This window comes from Schistocerca piceifrons, chromosome 2, assembly GCF_021461385.2.
Source record: "Schistocerca piceifrons isolate TAMUIC-IGC-003096 chromosome 2, iqSchPice1.1, whole genome shotgun sequence".
In the NCBI taxonomy this organism is placed as follows: Eukaryota; Metazoa; Arthropoda; class Insecta; order Orthoptera; family Acrididae; genus Schistocerca; species Schistocerca piceifrons.
The window spans coordinates 212,858,667-212,875,819 of record NC_060139.1 but is presented as its reverse complement, the minus strand read 5'-3'; the positions used below and the strand labels follow the sequence as shown (position 1 = coordinate 212,875,819).

Genomic DNA, 17,153 nt, shown 5'->3' with positions numbered 1-17,153 from the left:
ATATGTTTTTATTATCCTTTATCAAACTTTACAATTTAATTATTGACTGGTACTTTTTGAATAAACAAGCATATTCTCATATTCTCTCTCTCTAAGTCAACAGGAAAAAGGAAATCAAAGGTCTATAACTTTTGACTGTTTTTTATTTAAAATATTTGATATAATACACTGATCAGTTCGAGTAATTTACTAATAGCAACACACTACAGTAGCCACAAAAATACCTTGATAACTTCCGGAATTGCTTCCAATAGCTCTATAAGCTTTGTAAAACCAAAGTCAGCTACACGGCACTGGCGTCCAAAATGGTGGTGGTAGGCAGGAATCAACTTGTTGAACATCAGCTGACATTGTGGTGCATGGCTCAAGAGTTCCACAACCTGATAACATAAATCTCTTAACTCCAAATTCCAGAGACATTTTATTAGAAGTTGAAATATCACAATATCCACTGGGAATTATACAAAATTCTGAAGTGGTTGTAAATGTCCAACTGACAGCTCCTTTGATCTGTGTTAATCTTAAATTATTCTTAGACATTCAAATGCAAAAATTGTCATTAATTGGGGTGCACATATGTTCATTGCCAATCTTTCAGGGAGAAAAACTGCAAATGCCTGAAAGTTGGGGAGGGTGGGGGGGGGGGGGGGGGTGGGGGGGGGAGAGAGAGAGAGAGAGATTGAAGACAACAACATAACAACATAACAAGGCTTGTTGCATGGGAATAAAAGATGGGCTAGACTGGGAAGAGGGCCAGGTTGACTACTAATCCTTTAACTACAGTTGACTTCAGCAGGTCCACAGTAACCAGGCCCTGCAGATCATATACTGCTTTACAAGTCAGCTGGGAAAAAGAGACATTCCCTCCAGTGGGCTGCTGTCGCAGTCCAGCCTACTCTGCATGTTCACTGTTTTGCTAAGCTACACTGTTGTGGAGGCAACATCCTTGGTGCTATCTAGCGGGCTTCCTGGAAATTTTTAGTGCAATGTATAGCTGCTAGATATCAGGGGGCTTCACTTAGCATTGAGGTACATACAAAGGATTTTGGGGCATTCAGTTAGCAGTGTGCTGTGAGCAGAGCACATCTGTTGTCCACACACTCTTTGTGTATGGCCTCCTCTGGCTGTACACATTTCTGTGTAAGATTTTATTTTGAAAACTAGTGTTTTTTTTTTTTTTCAGCTGAAAAGCCTTGAAGCTGATATCAGACAGCGATTTTGAGGTCACCACTGAAAGTGAATCTGACAGTGATTCATTACCATATTCAAGTGCTTCAGCACAACAATCAACTTCTACAGACCAACTTATGACTTCAGACATACTGAAGTCCTCAAGCACATAGGTTTTTTCTGGACCATTAACAGTACAAGATCTAGCAAAATCTGATAACACAAAGAAAGCAAGGAGGAGAACAAAGAAGGACCCCACCTCACGAGATAGACATTTGTCGGTCCTATGATTTTTATAGTTCAGTGATAATATTGTAAAAACAAAAGACTACTTGTTCAAACTCCTTGACATTTTGGATCACTTTCCTAGTGTTTCCAAACAAAATTTACGTCCATTTCAAAACCGATGTGTGGATGAGTGTCTCCTCCTGTTCAAAGTGACACAAACTAAAACAGTACGTTCCAGCGAAGTGAAATTGTTTTGGAATCAAACAATTTTTGATTTGTGATGTTCGAACAAATTATATTTAGTATTTTATCATTTACTATGGTAGTGACAAAGATGTCACCAAACACAACCTCTGGTCTGTGGAGGAGTCGTCATAACTCTGAGCCATATTTGCTGAAGGGGCATACATTATTTTGAGGTAATTGGTACACAAACTCAGTACATTTCTGTGGACTGTATGATCTGAAAACTAATGTGTGTGGCACTACACAAAATACATTCCAAACATAGCAGAGAAACTGTAAAAAGGAGAACTGATATTCATGTCTGTTTTAGGGCTAATGTAGGAAATGAAATGGTGTGACAGAAGGGCTGTGACTTCTCATTCAGCAGACACGCAAGAGAACTCTAGAATGGACTACAGAGAAGGTGTGAAATGTATGAAATCTTTGGTTATAACTGAACTGAAAAGTTTTCTTCCACCTAATAGACAGGACTTTGTTCAATGTTTTTGTCTGTACAAACTGTCATCTGATAAGCTGCCTTATGTGAATTACCAGTTGGGTGTGATTAAGGAAATATTTGTAAAAACACAATCAACAAAAGAAGTCGAACTGGGGGCTGCAGCCGAACTAGCAGCCTGCCAAAGGCTGACTGCTGGACTTTGTTCTCCTGGACAACTGCCAAAGTATACAACAGGTATACCTGCAGGAAAAAACATAGCAAACGGAATCAGAAAAGAATTTTCTGTAAAGCCTGCAAGTACACATCATGTGAATTTTCCTGTTTTGCTACGCATCACAAAGTCAAAAACATATTCCCTGGTGCTAACACACAAGTTATAGCAACACCGTGTGTAAAAATATTACACCTATATCTGTGTATAACAACCAAAGGTAAGCAGCAGACACTGTTTGTTTCAGCATTGTCAAACAATACATCACTATGTGAACAATGTGTGTAATCTTACTGCAAAAACTGAGTTCATTTCTACTGTGTCAATTCACAAATGGGGTATGTAATACACATACCCATTGCTTGTTTGAAATGGAAACAAAATGAAAATGTTCATTTTCGCAAGTTGCGAGATTTCTTACGCTTTGTGGAAAATGTTGTACCTGATACTGATTCAGCAATAATAAAATGTGTGTAGTATGTAATGTAATTTAATTTTTGATAGTTTTCAAAAAGAAAGCATAGAAGTAAGCACAAGAATTATGTTTATTTCTGTAATATCATTGGTTTCACAACAAACAGTGTGTCATGTCACTACAATTCCCACTCCATATTTCTGTGGTACTAACGCAAGGACAAAATAAACAGTGTGGAATTATAATTTAGCATTTACAGTGGTGAAAGCAATAATCTATAACAGAAATATTAAATGTGACCACTAAAAGACCCAAGAACCAGCAATCAGTGAATACATCAGCAATTATGATGGCAAAATCAAACTGGGCAGTACATGGCAGAGATCCACCTCTTCCTGGCCAACCAGCCGCACCTCCCATCCACAAGGTCATCCACTATACACTCAGTCCCATTATTAAAGTGTTAAGGAAACAATGCTACAAAAAAGCTATGTGCACATGTCTATAAACTTAATAGTGACATCCAGATAGAATTGTGAAGCTGGTAGAAAGAGATTATTGAAATCTGTACAAAGTGATTTACCATACAGGAACAAACCTTTCTAAAACTAATCCAAAGCAAATTTCAGTACCTAATAAAGGTTGTCACATACCTCTGCAGCAAACTGTTTAGTTCTTTTAATTTCTTCAGGTGTCTGATCTCTTCTAGGAAGTGCAACTGTTGCCTCTCCATCTGCTGACTGCTGCATAACAATGACATTTTCTGCAACTTCACTGAGTAGATCTTCGAGCTCACATACACCATAATCTTGTACAGCAAATGGTCGTCCCAAGGTACGTGAAAAATGTGCTGGTAACTCTGACACTAAAGCTTGCTTGCTGGCTTGCGACTTAAGGACACGAAGAAGATCTGAAGTAAATCGTCTTATTTGAGCTCTGTGTGCCAATGTAACTATGCGGCGAGAGCCTTCTCCCATTACCTGTCACAAATAAAGCTGTCATTACAAAATAAATACAATGAAACTGTTGAGACAACCACCTTTTGAAACAGTAGGTTTGCAGCCAAATATCTTTTTTTGGAGTTAAACTAATTTCTCTTCCCATAGAGAAGACCACACAAAGCTGATTGTATTAATAGCAATGAAGAATGGTAGAGAAATGAACATGAAAATTTAACTGTAAACTTTTTCAGAAAAGTTCTTGCATGGCCATCATGGATTTTGCAGAAATTTTGTGAGAGAATTCGCACATGTTCCCAGTAAATACTGGTGAATTTTTACTTTTGCCAATTTAATACTTGTGGAGATCTAGGCATTTGTTTGACCACATAGTACAGCTATCAACAGTGCACCCATGAGTTTTCAGCAGCTTTAAGACATAATATCTTCAGTAATATTTTCTTGAAAGAACCATGACTAGGTCATCTTGTAAAAAAATTTTGTGCTGTCTTAAGCAAAGGAATAAAAAAAGATTTCCTGAGCAATTTGCATTTTGATAATTTGAAGCAAAGCTGCCCAAGAAAGAGACACTAAACTGAAGTTAAGCTTTTTATATCTCCCCAAGTAATTGTGGGATATACCTGAAAATATGCATTCTAATAAATTACCAATATAAGATCTTACAAAATCAAATTTCATTCTCCTACTGGTTTCCTATAGTTTATAAATTTAGGACAAACCAGAATATTTTTCCAAAACTTTGAAAAATAGCTATTTTTAGTGCACTTTCACAAAAATTCTTCTTCTGCAAACTCTCAAACCATTTTAATTAGAAAGATTACATTCTAAACAACTTAAAACCTTATACTTGGTTTTCCGATGGGAGCATATAAGGCCCTAAAAACAAGGTGAAAGTGCACTGAGAAAACCCCATATTCCCCTGGTACTCAAATCTAATATCTTTCATTATGTTCTACAATTGTTTAGTACTCTCAGGAAAATAATATCAGAAGTCCCAATGACTTGGAAATGAGCTTGAGACAGAAAAACTACAAGTAAGCGTGGGGTTTTTTTTTAATTTCTTTTTTTTATTTTTTTATTTTTTTTTTTTACAGCTCCCAGTTTTACAAATTTCTTTTCATAAAAAATGAAATGGAATATGGAATCCAATAAAAAGAACTGTTCTCTCTTTTTGTGGCTTTAATAATAAGACGTAATCACATTTGAAAACTTTAATTTTTGTGTTCTGTCTCATTAAAATTTCTTCCTACACAATACCATGAGTGACAATATGGCCGGCAGTATAGATTTCCTCATGACATTCTACAGCAAATTAATGAAACCTGTAGAAACAAATCAAGTAGCTTAGGATTTTAAAAGCTACCTCTTCCACCTTTGGCCTCTGATGATTATAGAATTGTATTAGCAGCTTGGGATTATGTGTCAAGAAACCCATATCAGATTTGGGAACCTGTCATAAAGTAACTTGCCTGTGACTTCTGTTGCACAGTTATCGGACATGGCCCCTACGTCAATGGGGATACTTGTTTTCTCACTTTTAAAGGAACCAGCAGTGGTCAAGCCATCTTGTACGATACAACAACATTTACACAATGTTCCATGAATATTAATTGAAAAGTATGCTAACACAAAGTACACATTATACCTTACACCAGAATTAAAGTAGCACATAAACAGCATTACACAATGAAAAGACATACTAATAATTCTCTATAACATAAGCCCATTCCAAAAAATGTCACGAAAACCTGCAGTGAACTTCAACAAATTTTACAGAATGTGGCGGTGTGTAAAACATGACTCTGTGTAAAACACACAGGCTGCTTACACGATGTGTGCTGCAGTTATTATGTAACAATTCTACAATCATGATCTTCACTGCCCTGATAACGCACAGTCAAAATATGATGTTTATAACCAATTTGATTCTAGAGTTATAGCAGAAAAATAGGCCAATATATGTAATGATGAGTTGTGACAAACACTTTGAAATTTTTTGAGTTATCCAGACTTATCTCACTTCCTAGTCATCAAGACTTGATATTGCCTTCCCCAGAGAACATAACAAAAGCTGTCAGATTTGAGTACCAGCAGAGTATGCGCCCCATTTTCAATGCACCTCAATCTTGTCACACTGCACAACCAAATATAATTTTTACGTTTTAGAACATGGTCTTCCTAACAGAAACAGTTTAAAAGCGTTTCTAGAAGAATTTTTTTGTGGAAGTGGGTCAAATATAGTAACTTTTGGCACTTTGAGAAATATTGTCAATTTTGCCCTCAATCTGTAACTAGGATGCTGTATTACTAAGCTATTACATGCAAGTTTTCAGATGTATCCTGCAATTACTTCCATAGATGTATAAAGGTAAACTCCGTATTTTTTTCGAGCATCTTTCCTCCTCTCCTCCAGTCAGGACATACAAATTTGTTTCTCAAGTTAACATTTTTCGGGAGCTCAAGGATAGTGCTCCATGCACTGTGTCCATTTCTCTGTTAGTCTTCAGAGAAATGAGCACTGCAGAATTTGCATTCAGTGTCTTCTTCAGATTGCGCGCACGTCCTCAAATTGTACCACACTACAAATAACAAAAAAAATTTCCTGCATTGTTCTCTTTTTCTTTCTTAAAAAAGAAACTTGCTTGTGTCCTTAGATTTCACTACAGCTTTTGTCTCTGAATTGTTTCAAACATTCCCTGTCTGGAGAGGTTAGTTACCTAACATATTCAGAACACGCTGATTTTACTGGGCCCGTTTGATCTTTATGTGGCTTGCTGATTTTGGGAGCTGGCCAGATGCCAACTGGACTCATTTACTCCATTGTTTTCATATTGTATGTCAAACACGTGGTCTTTGCAAAACTGTTGTCCCTAAGTACATGTCTGTTACTTGGGAAGAGACTCGTGTTCCAGAAATCATTTATTGCGTTTTCCATTGTTACTGCTCAAGTAGATCACTCTAAACAACCTTGTAACAAAAAATGAGGTTGCTACTTGACCTGGGTTATTCGTGCTCCACATTTCTATTTATTGGGGATAGTGCGCTTTAAATGGTCCCATGAATTCCACACAAGATGCTGTATTTTATGTGTGGAATGGGGTGATAAACAGATGATCTGGATGCAGTTTTCTCTTGCTTTGTTTCTCATACAAATGTGGTATGTTGCCCATCAAGTATTAGCACAACAGGTTCATCACTGCTGTATCCTATAACTAGTGCACGTTAGACTGAGTGTAGCAAGTATAGTGTTGCCCATATGTGTGCCTGCGCGCGCGTGCTTGTGTGTGTGTGTGTGTGTGTGTGTGTGTGTGTGTGTGTGTGTGTTTAAATTGGCCACCAACTGTATCAGCATGGTCCGGCCACTGGAGGCCACCTGTGGGAGCGGTGCATGTGGTGCGGTCTCTGTTGCATCGTTTGCCACCGAGTCGCCCATCTATAAGCATGGAGCAGCAGCAACTGACTCCTCTTCTGTCCTTCCTGTGTACCATTCATCAGAATTCTGTGTCTCGTTACTGGGGATCCAAGAGTTTGTTTTCTGTTATTGTTCAGAGGAGCATGAATAAAGCCATATTTGTGTTATTTGGACCAGTACTGTATTGTGTATTACTGATGACTACAAACATCAGACAGCTTCACAAAGTTCACAAAATTGTCAAATCACTTAGAATAAGTATGATTCTGATGCCAGCTACTAGGGTGGCAAGATGAACATCAAATGATGCACTGAGTCCTAATATGTGATAGTCATGTGTTAAGGTACTATCTTATGCTAGAAACAAAGCCCCAGTTATGCTGTTCAGTTTGAAGGACAATTCATTATAGTGAATGAAAGAGTACTTTGTAATGAATATAACCATAAAAATATTGTTGCAACAGTTACTCAACCTCAGATATCAAAAGCACGCACACACATTCAAACTTGAAAGTCAACAGTTTTAAAATGAAGGCTTCCTGACAATATCCAGCTCCATAATGGTCTCAATGTCACTTCTCCATGCCTCAAGAACTGTGAAAACTAAGTTCCGATACCTCCCAACAGAGCTCAGGACTTTAGTCAGAATTTACCTTTCTCAGGTTACTGTACTCTCCCATAACTAGCACCTTTCCTCTACATTCAAATAATTTTAGGTAATGATAGTGTCTTTTGGGTAAATTAAAAGCAATATCAAATCATAACATAGTCATTTTCTCAAACTAAATTGTACTTGCAGTAAGGCAAAGAGTAGTGCATTCAGTCATTTGGTGTCTGCAGTTTTGTACCGACAGACCACTGACATTATCAAGGTCAATTTTCCTTTGAAGGCTATGGTGAAATCAATCACTGGAAAACTATATTCTACACTTTCCCAGCCAACTGGAAGACTGTACAGTTTTATACCTGATTATCTCTTTTGGATCGTTACAGACACCTAACTGGATTTTAATAAATATTGTCTGACAGAATTAAATGTCTTATTCAGACCCATTACTCTGAATAGCTGCAGTTATTTTTTCCAGCATACTTGCAATTTGACTGAGAGCAAAATTTATGAGCTCATTTTTAAATGTTTGTTTATTCTTAATGATTTTTCCTTGTGGATCTTCTTTCTCATTCTGCCTGCTACTGAATAGTTTTATGCACACAGACAAAACTTTCTATTTAGCAACTTAATTTGGATCTGACTTTACAAAATTTAGAGTGTTAATGAATTTTAGTGTTCTTGAATAAAAGGGCAAAAGAATTGTTGGTGAGTTTGGCACTTACATTCAAGTGCTCAATGTCACAAAAAGTAAATCCTGACCAGTTTCATTTGTGCCAAATAATCAAATAATTATTTAAGTAATTACTCTATCTTACCTCTGAAATATGAGCTTAGCACAAGAAATAATTTTGCTAGATTTACGACTGATCTGAAATCAGTTACTCCTCAATATAACAACATTCTCCCATTGCTATACAATGAATGCCCTTAAAATAATTTGGATAAATTCTGCTTAATTTTTTTTAGTTTTTTGATATAATTTTCTTTTGGCCATATTACAATATTTCTCTTAAAGACTACAAATAATATCCATCAGTGTTTTACTCATCAAGACAAGAGAAGCTACCGGACTGGCCATTGGCACCTTACACAGCGGAGACAAAAAAAATTCGCCAAATGGTGGAACCAAACTCCGTTTAAACGAGTGACAACCAGGCACTTTGACCATGCACTACTTGCACAACAATGCTAACATCTCCTTCGGACTATGTCCAGGGCTCCAGGTCAAATCACTATACATTTCACAATCACTGTCAGTTTTCTATACTTAGGTGTATAATGTTTAATTGATATTAATTTCCAATCTGGAGTACAGTACGTCTCATTGGTATGATAACATTTTCCTACTACAACACAACATGTGCACCAACAGGATGTAAGTACACATTGAGAATGCCCGATGTGGGCTAGCTTTTCTCTTCTCACTTTATAGTACCATCATTTCTAAAAATTTTTACCTTTCATCAGAGGCCTATCACCTCTATAAAGTTGCCCTATGTTGTTCTTTGCATCTGCTTGCTGTCATTGTTTCAGCAACAAACAACTTCACATCTTAAAACACTTAACTAAGCTTTAAGTGCTAAAAGGACACACAATATTTTATCATCTTCCTCTTTCACCTTATGGCCACTACATACATCTTGCTACCCTTTATTTTTGTATCATATTGTTCAAACATTGTCAATTTCCACAACATATTACAGTGCTTTCTTACCAGTTAACAATACCATATCATGAAATCCTGCATAGTTTATCTTTCTAATCATCATCATAATAATCATAATCCTGACAAAAAGCAGCTTTTCACATGGTAGTTCTACAGGCCGTCCAGTCTTCTGCCATCCTTTTCAGGTCTGCATAATTTCCTCTTCCCTTTATGTTATCTATCATCTTGTACCTCCTCCTCCCTCTGTCTTCTCCCACAAACCAATCCTTCCGAAGCATTTGCAAGCAAGCACTCCCTTCTCAAACAATGTCCCAATGAGTTCTTTTTCCTTTCTCTTACAGCCTTCAGCAGACATCTTCTCTCACCAACCTTTTCCAATACTCTTTAATTACTCATTCTCACTCTTTCCATCCAACTTATTCTCTCCATTCTCCTCCACATCCACATCTCAAATGCTTCTAACCTTCTTTCATCATTTCGTCTCAGCATCCATGTTGCTGCCCCATATAGTGCCACACTCCAGACAAAACATTTGCCAGCCTTTTCCTTACACCTTTATCTAACTTGCCACATAAGAGTCTCCTCTTTCTGTTGAATGCTGCCTCCTTCGCTACAGCAATTCGAGTTTTCAACTCCTGGTGACATCTCAAGTCTTCAGCTATTGTGCTTCCAAGATATTTAAATGCACTTACTTGGCTAATGGTAGAGTGTCCTATTTTAATATTGGACAGTCTGCGTCTTGTACTGATGACCATAGTCTTTGTTTTTGCTGTGTTTATTTGTATCCCATATTCCACACAAGCTTCATTCAGATCTTTCAGCATGTTATTCACTGTCCACTCACTTTCTGCCACTAACACCATGTCATCAGCAAATCTTATACATTCTATGCTCTTCCCACCAATTTAATCCTTTTGTAAATCTCATCGAGGTATGCGTTAAACAACAGTGGGGAAAGGCTACAACCTTGTCTAACACCTCGTCCAATGCTGCTTCCTTCCGACATTTCATTTCCAATCCTTATCCTTACTTTCTGATGTAAATATGGATTCTGAATCAGTCGTCTCTCTTTCCAATCTACTCCTTTCCTCTTCAAAATACCTATCAGCTTGTCCCACTGAGCTCTGTCAAAAGACTTTTCTAAATCTATAAAAACAGCAACGATTTCTCTACCTTTTTCCATACATCTTTCCCCTATAGCTCTTAACAGACCAGTAGCATCTCTTCTAAATCCGAACTGCTCCTCTGCAATCCCTCTATCCAGCTAGCCGTATAGCCTTCTATTCAACACTCTTAGCAAGACTTTAGCTGCATGAGAAATTAGACTGACGGTCCTAAGCTCTTCACATTTTTTAGTGTTTCTCTTTTTCTCTATTGGTATCATAACTGTTGCAGGGAAGTCCTCAGGCCATTCCCCTTTGTCATATATCTAGTTTCAGAGTTAGATTATTTCTTTTCTTGTCATGTTTCCCAGACTCTTGAACATTTCTGCTGACAAATCATCAATTCCACCTGCCTTTCTATTCTTCATCTGCTTCAATGCCTTTTCTATTTCTACTTCCAAGATGGTGAATCCCTTTCCATCTTCCGACACATATTGCTCCTATTTCGTTTTTTATTTCATCCCCCTTATACAGACATCCATGTATTCTTGCCATCTGTTCAAAACCTCCTGTGGTTCTGCTAGAGTACCATCGGCTCTTCCATGTTATTCCTCTTTCTTTTACGTTCAAAAACTATCTCACTAGCCAGTCTATACATCATTTCGTACTTTCCCTCTTTCTCCATTTTCTCTATTTCGTCGCATTTCTGTTTGATCCATTTTTCCCTTGCTTCTTCAGTTTCTCTTCTTAATTCATTATACTAAAGAAAGGTTCCCCTGATTTAGTGTCCAATTATAGACCATTATCCATATTAAGCATCTTTTCAAAAATCCTGGAAAAACTTTATGACAGGCTTATAAATTTCATAAAAAACCACGCACCGATCAGCATTCAACAACATGGTTTTAGTAAATCTTTATCCACCCAGACAGCAATTTTTGAACTGTTGGACCACACACTGAAATCAATTGACCAACATAATATAGCTGCAGGTATCTTCTTAGATCTCTCTAAAGCCTTTGACGTACTAGATCATAAAATACTGCTTGCTAAATTGGAAAGAAGAGGAATAAGAGAAAACTGCAGACAGAAGGTATCACTTCAATACGATATTAATGTACAGAATAAAATAAATAACACAGTTCTCCTCTCGGAGGAAAGAACAATAAGATATGGTGTTCCCCAGGGTTCTGTTCTAGGGCCATTATTTTTCCTCATTTACATAGTTGATCTTGTTGAACGTATGAGCCCACAAAAAACTATCCTGTTTGCTGATGATACAAGCATAGTGTTGACTGGATCTAGCCCTGAATCCCTTCAGACAATATCTGATAACACTATGAAAAAACTTTGAGTGGTTTAACAAAAATGGCCTAATTGTTAATAGTGGGAAAACTGTATGTATCAACTTCCATCTAATTCCCACATCCAATCAAAAAACTATCCAAGTAAAGTTAAATAATGATAAAATTGAAAATGTAAATGCAACAAAATTTTTGGGTCTATGGGTCCAACAAAATTTAAAATGGGACACACATATAAACAACTTATCAAAGAAACTCTCATCATTGTGCTATGGAATAAGAATACTAAAATCTACTACAAGTAAATCCACACTAATGCAAGCGTACCATGCGCAGTTCCACTCATTGCTCCGCTATGGAATCATCTTTGGGGAAATTCAACTCACAGCACAAATATATTTAAACTACAAAAAAGAGCACTGAGGATAATCTGTGGCCTCAAAAAGCTGGAATCCTGTAAATGTCAATTTATAAAACTTAATGTTCTAAGCATCCCATCCCTATTCATTCAAGAAACAATCCTATTCACCAGGGAATACCTCTCAAGAACACGCAAATTAATCCTAAACAATGATATACACGCTTATTATACCAGAGGGCAATCTAATATCCATCAAATGTTTTCAAGGACAGCATCATACCAAAAATATATAACTCATCTGGGTGTCGTACTACACAATAAAATTCCAGAATAAATAAAAACTGCTCCAGATCCAATATTTAAAAATAAACTAAAGGCATTTCTGACAAAGCACTGTTTTTATTCAGTACAAGAATTCCTGGAAATGAAAAATTATAAAGTTCCTTTGTAAAATACAGTGATTAGAGTAAAACATTCTGTAGGCAAAATAATAACCTAATTTCTACTATACACAACTATGTTTCAGTTTCACTTCCCAAATTTTTTTAACTCGCTTTTGAATGTACAAGTACACATTCTATTAGTATCAAAACTTAATTGTCTGTGAAATCTCAATGTTAATTTCATGTTTAATGTAGTTTTTAAATGACATTATCCTTCTGTTGTGTTTCCAGTTGACATTTTCACTATTCTGTAATCTCAGTGATTATTTGTGTAAATTTAAAGTAGCACTACTTTGCCTACATGTTTCTTAGTTCCCCATGTAAATTATTTGTATTCTCTGCATGTGAAGTTACTATATTCATCAATGAACAATTTTGTGTACATTTTTTAAATGGCAGTCCATTGCCTATTTTTTTTTTCTCCAAACTACATATTTGTTAAGAAAAATGACTTGTCCTATATCATGTGTACTTTGTACAATATGTGATCCACAGGATAAATAAATAAATACAAATACAAATTCAGTTTGCTGTACCTCTTTTTGCCCTCTTCAGTTTCTACATTTTTCCACTTTCTCTGCTCTTCCGTCTTTTTCAATATGTTTTCTGTTTACCATTCTTTCCTAGTACTTTGGGATACTCTAATTCCTAGTACTTCTTTGGCAGAGTCCACGAGTTCTTCCCTCATTTTTACCCATTTGTCATTAACAACCATCAACACTACCTCTTTCCCATTTTTCCATAAATCTGATGCCTTTCCTACCTCTTTGAGTCTTTCTTTTGCTTTACCTCTCCAAACTTTTTTCAACTTCACTTTTATTTCTCCCACTAGTAGGTTGTGGTCTGAATTTATATCTGCTCCTCGATAAGCTTTGGCATTCTTCATACAGTTCCTAAACCTTTTTTTTATCAGGATGTAGTCCAACTGATATCTTTCCCTATTCAAATCTGATATCCATGTGTAATGTCTCCTTTTGTGGTGCTCAAATAATGTGTTACTCACAGCTAATGAATTTTCTTTACAGATACTAATTAGTCATTCACCTCTCTCAGTTCTTATTCCTAATCCAAATTTTCCTACTGTATCTTCATCTTCTCCTTCACCCACCACTGCATTCCAGTGATAATGCTGACAAAAATATTTTCTTGACTACTGCTACTAAACTGTTTACCAATGTCAGTGAAATGGCTTCTCCTACTTTCACCTAAAGCTTAATTCTCTTCAATTCCTTCTCCAGTTTTTATTTATTTTTTAGTTGCATAATACACAGTTTGGGCAAAATAAATCTGGTCCAAAAAATTTACACAGAAGAGTGATGCATAACTGACCACTGTTAATGAACTAGAGAGCTACCCATAACAAAGTGCTTGAAACAGATTTAGATGCATCACCTGGTTGCCGTCACATGTCTGCACTTTCAGATCTCCCTCACACACTTCTCAAATACTTCACTGTCTCTCAGATGTGTTTAGTGACCTGCTCAATGCAGCACAAAATGGTGCTCACAATAAAATGACAAGTTTTCAATACAGAGTGCTAGGCAAAGCACAATTTGAGGGAAACTTGCAGATTTGTTGGTGCAAGAGTTAAAAACTGTAAGTGTTTTGGCAAAACCTCCAGCTAACTCTGCAGTTCAAAATTTAGTGGCAAAATGATAGAAAACAGACTCTGTAGCATATAAAAACTAACTGTTAGAAAAGAGTAACATTAGCGAAAATGGTTGAATGAAGGAAAGCCTGAACCAAAGCCAAACAAAATCTCTATGCCCTTTAATTGTGCACGTGGGAATTAAGAGATGATCAAGTTCTAACATCATAAAAAAGAAAGCCTCTGCATCTATAGTCTTACAAATTTATTGTCATTTATGAGTTAATGCATCTAGACAAACTTTACTTTCAGGTGTTTAATTCTGCTGGCGGGTTCCGACTGAAGTGGAATCCGGACTTAATGGATCCTAAGTCTTTCATTTCTTTGGATGAGTTCTGGTTAATGCTAACCTGTATGTCTAGAAATTAATCCATATGTGGATCAAGTCACACAAGATTAACAACTGAATAGCTATTTTCAGCTAGACTGAGTAACATCATACACTACCTTGACAATGTTGACATAAGGGCATGAGGTTTTTGGTGAAGAGAGGACAGCCAACAGAGACAGCACAATCTCCTGGCCACATCTATCACCTTATTTCTCTCAATGATTTTTATGTGCATGGCAAATTGAAGGGTGAGGTGTACTCAATTCCACACACTGGAAAACTTACAGCAGAGCACTGAAAAGTGCTACTGCTGCTATCCCTCAAGCCGAGTTGCTAAGTACGTCTATGTTGCAAAGTTTGATAGATGAAGCACAGTGCTGCATCAAGAGGTCACTTACAACAATATGTAATGTTGATTAATAAGGGTAAATCCTGCATCACTCTTATTGTAAATATTTTCAGGGCCAGGGAAATTCTGTCCTCTGTACAAGTTACCTAACAACTTATTTTCTTCAAATCCACTTCATCTTCTATATGACTACCATGAACTTCATTTAACTATCAAAGTAATATTTCCAAATCTTCAGCATTACATGAACAGCCTCATCTCTCTAGGCAGCTCATGAACTGTTCTTCAAAAACCAGTAGCCTTAATTTCAGTTTTTAATAACCAATTTCCATATCTGAAAATTTATTATTATGTTGAGTTGCAGACAGGCAAAACAAAAAGATTGATACATATTTAATTTTTGACCAAAGCATTCTTCAAAGAAATAAATGTGCACACACTCCCGCACATTCAAATAAGTGAGCACACATGACCATGCTGGCAGCTCGAATCAGCATTCTTGTCTCAGCTGCCAGAGGTAGTGACTGGTGATCATGTGTGTGTGAGGAGTGCTCTCTCTCTCTCTCTCTCTCTCTCTCTCTCTCTCTCTCTCTCTCTCTCTCTCTCTCTGTGTGTGTGTGTGTGTGTGTGTGTGTGTGTGTGTGTGTGTGTGTGTGTGTGTAAGGTTTTGACAAGAGCTAAATGTGTCAGTCATTTTGTTGTGCCTGTCTGCAACTGTTATGTTTACAGTGAGTAGTAATCAATCTTTTTCGTTGTTGTTGTTGTTTTCTTCAGTCCTGAGACTGGTTTGATACAGCTCTCCATGCTACTCTAACCTGTGCAAGCTTTTTCAACTCACAGTGCCTACTGCAGCCTACATCGTTCTAAATCTGCTTAGTGTATTCATCTCTTGGTCTCCCTCTACGATTTTTGTCCTCCAGTACTAAATTGGTGATCCCTTGATGCCTCAGAACATGTCCTACCAACCGATCCCTTCTTCTGGTAAAGTTGTGCCAATATTGTTTATATTCAAACTTGGAATTTCCATTGATTTATTATTATTATTTTATTTCTCATTAGTGCCATCCATGTCAAATCATCGCACCACTCTCCCTTCTCCATATTGACACATATTTCCCTCTTCCTTTGATTAAGCTCTTTGCTCAGTTCACTGAAAATTTAAACTTAACCAGCAGCTTTTTTGTTTCTTATTTCTTTTACTAAAACTGGAAATCCCATGCAATCTCATATGAGTTCTCTTCCCTCTTACCTTTAATTGACATCTAGGTGATTCTTCATTATAAACAGTTCTGTATAATTTGACAACTTATGCATTGTTTTGTTATTTCCATATATTCTTCGACAACCCACTTTGTTCCACAATGTTATTTTTTTCAGTCCAGCTGATTATATCTGAGTACATTAAATTATACTACCCTTATCTTTCCTTTATAGGTTACTTTACGATGGAACTAGAATTATGCTGTGTGCTGGATTCGTACTATAACTCTCACACAACAGTCTCCAATGGGCAATGCTCTTGCTACATTGTGAAACCAGCAGTTTCAGATTTATCTCGTCACCTTCATTGTTTTTTCATGTCACTAAAATGAACCATCTGAATATACTAGGTTACTTGTCAAAGTGTGTATCTCAATTCTGATTTAAGTGAGCTGTAAACACAGTGACTACAACAAAAGAGAACAATGGTTATTCCTGTTTGTGCCTGTTTCTCATTTTGATAATGAGTAAAGGCAGCTGTAGCTGTAGTTGTAGCAACTGGAATTTGTGGAAAATTTTGGAAATATGCTGTTTGTTTCATCGCAGCAAAGGTAGGACCAGTACGCAACCACTTGCTTAGCTATGCTTGATAGTATCTCCTGCATAATAATTAGAAGTACCTTTCCTTAATTTCCTTTCCTAAATGCATTGTAGTGAATTTTTCAGAAATTGTATGTAATGAGTAGTCAGAGAAAAGTTTAAAGTTTCTGAGTCATAACATTTTGTGCATTGCAGTAGTTGATAAATAACGCTTGACACATAAATCACATGTTTAAATTCACAAAATAATATATTTAAATTTTCTGTTTTCCAAAAATTTTAATTGTAATATTCAAACAAAATGGCACAAAAATCAGTTTCCATTATTGTTGACAATGGCGAAAGCGCAATGAGCCAAGATGGCGTACAATTGCAGGATAGAACATCTGAAGTACCAGCACACAATTAGTCATATTAAATAGTTCAGAGATGAAAATGATGGAAATGACAAGTGCTAG

At 36.6% G+C, this 17,153-nt stretch overlaps 1 protein-coding gene across 1 annotated transcript in view; it reads right to left on the bottom strand.

Moving 5' to 3' along the window:
* Window positions 1-17,153, bottom strand: part of LOC124777866 (meiosis regulator and mRNA stability factor 1) — a 220,953-nt gene that overhangs the window by 69,317 nt on the left and 134,483 nt on the right. The window contains exons 19-20 of the mRNA XM_047253400.1: window positions 3,363-3,689; window positions 225-380 (exon numbers count right to left, since the gene is read on the bottom strand). Coding sequence (XP_047109356.1) covers window positions 225-380; window positions 3,363-3,689 — 483 coding nt within the window. The remainder of the gene's footprint in view (window positions 1-224; window positions 381-3,362; window positions 3,690-17,153) is intronic.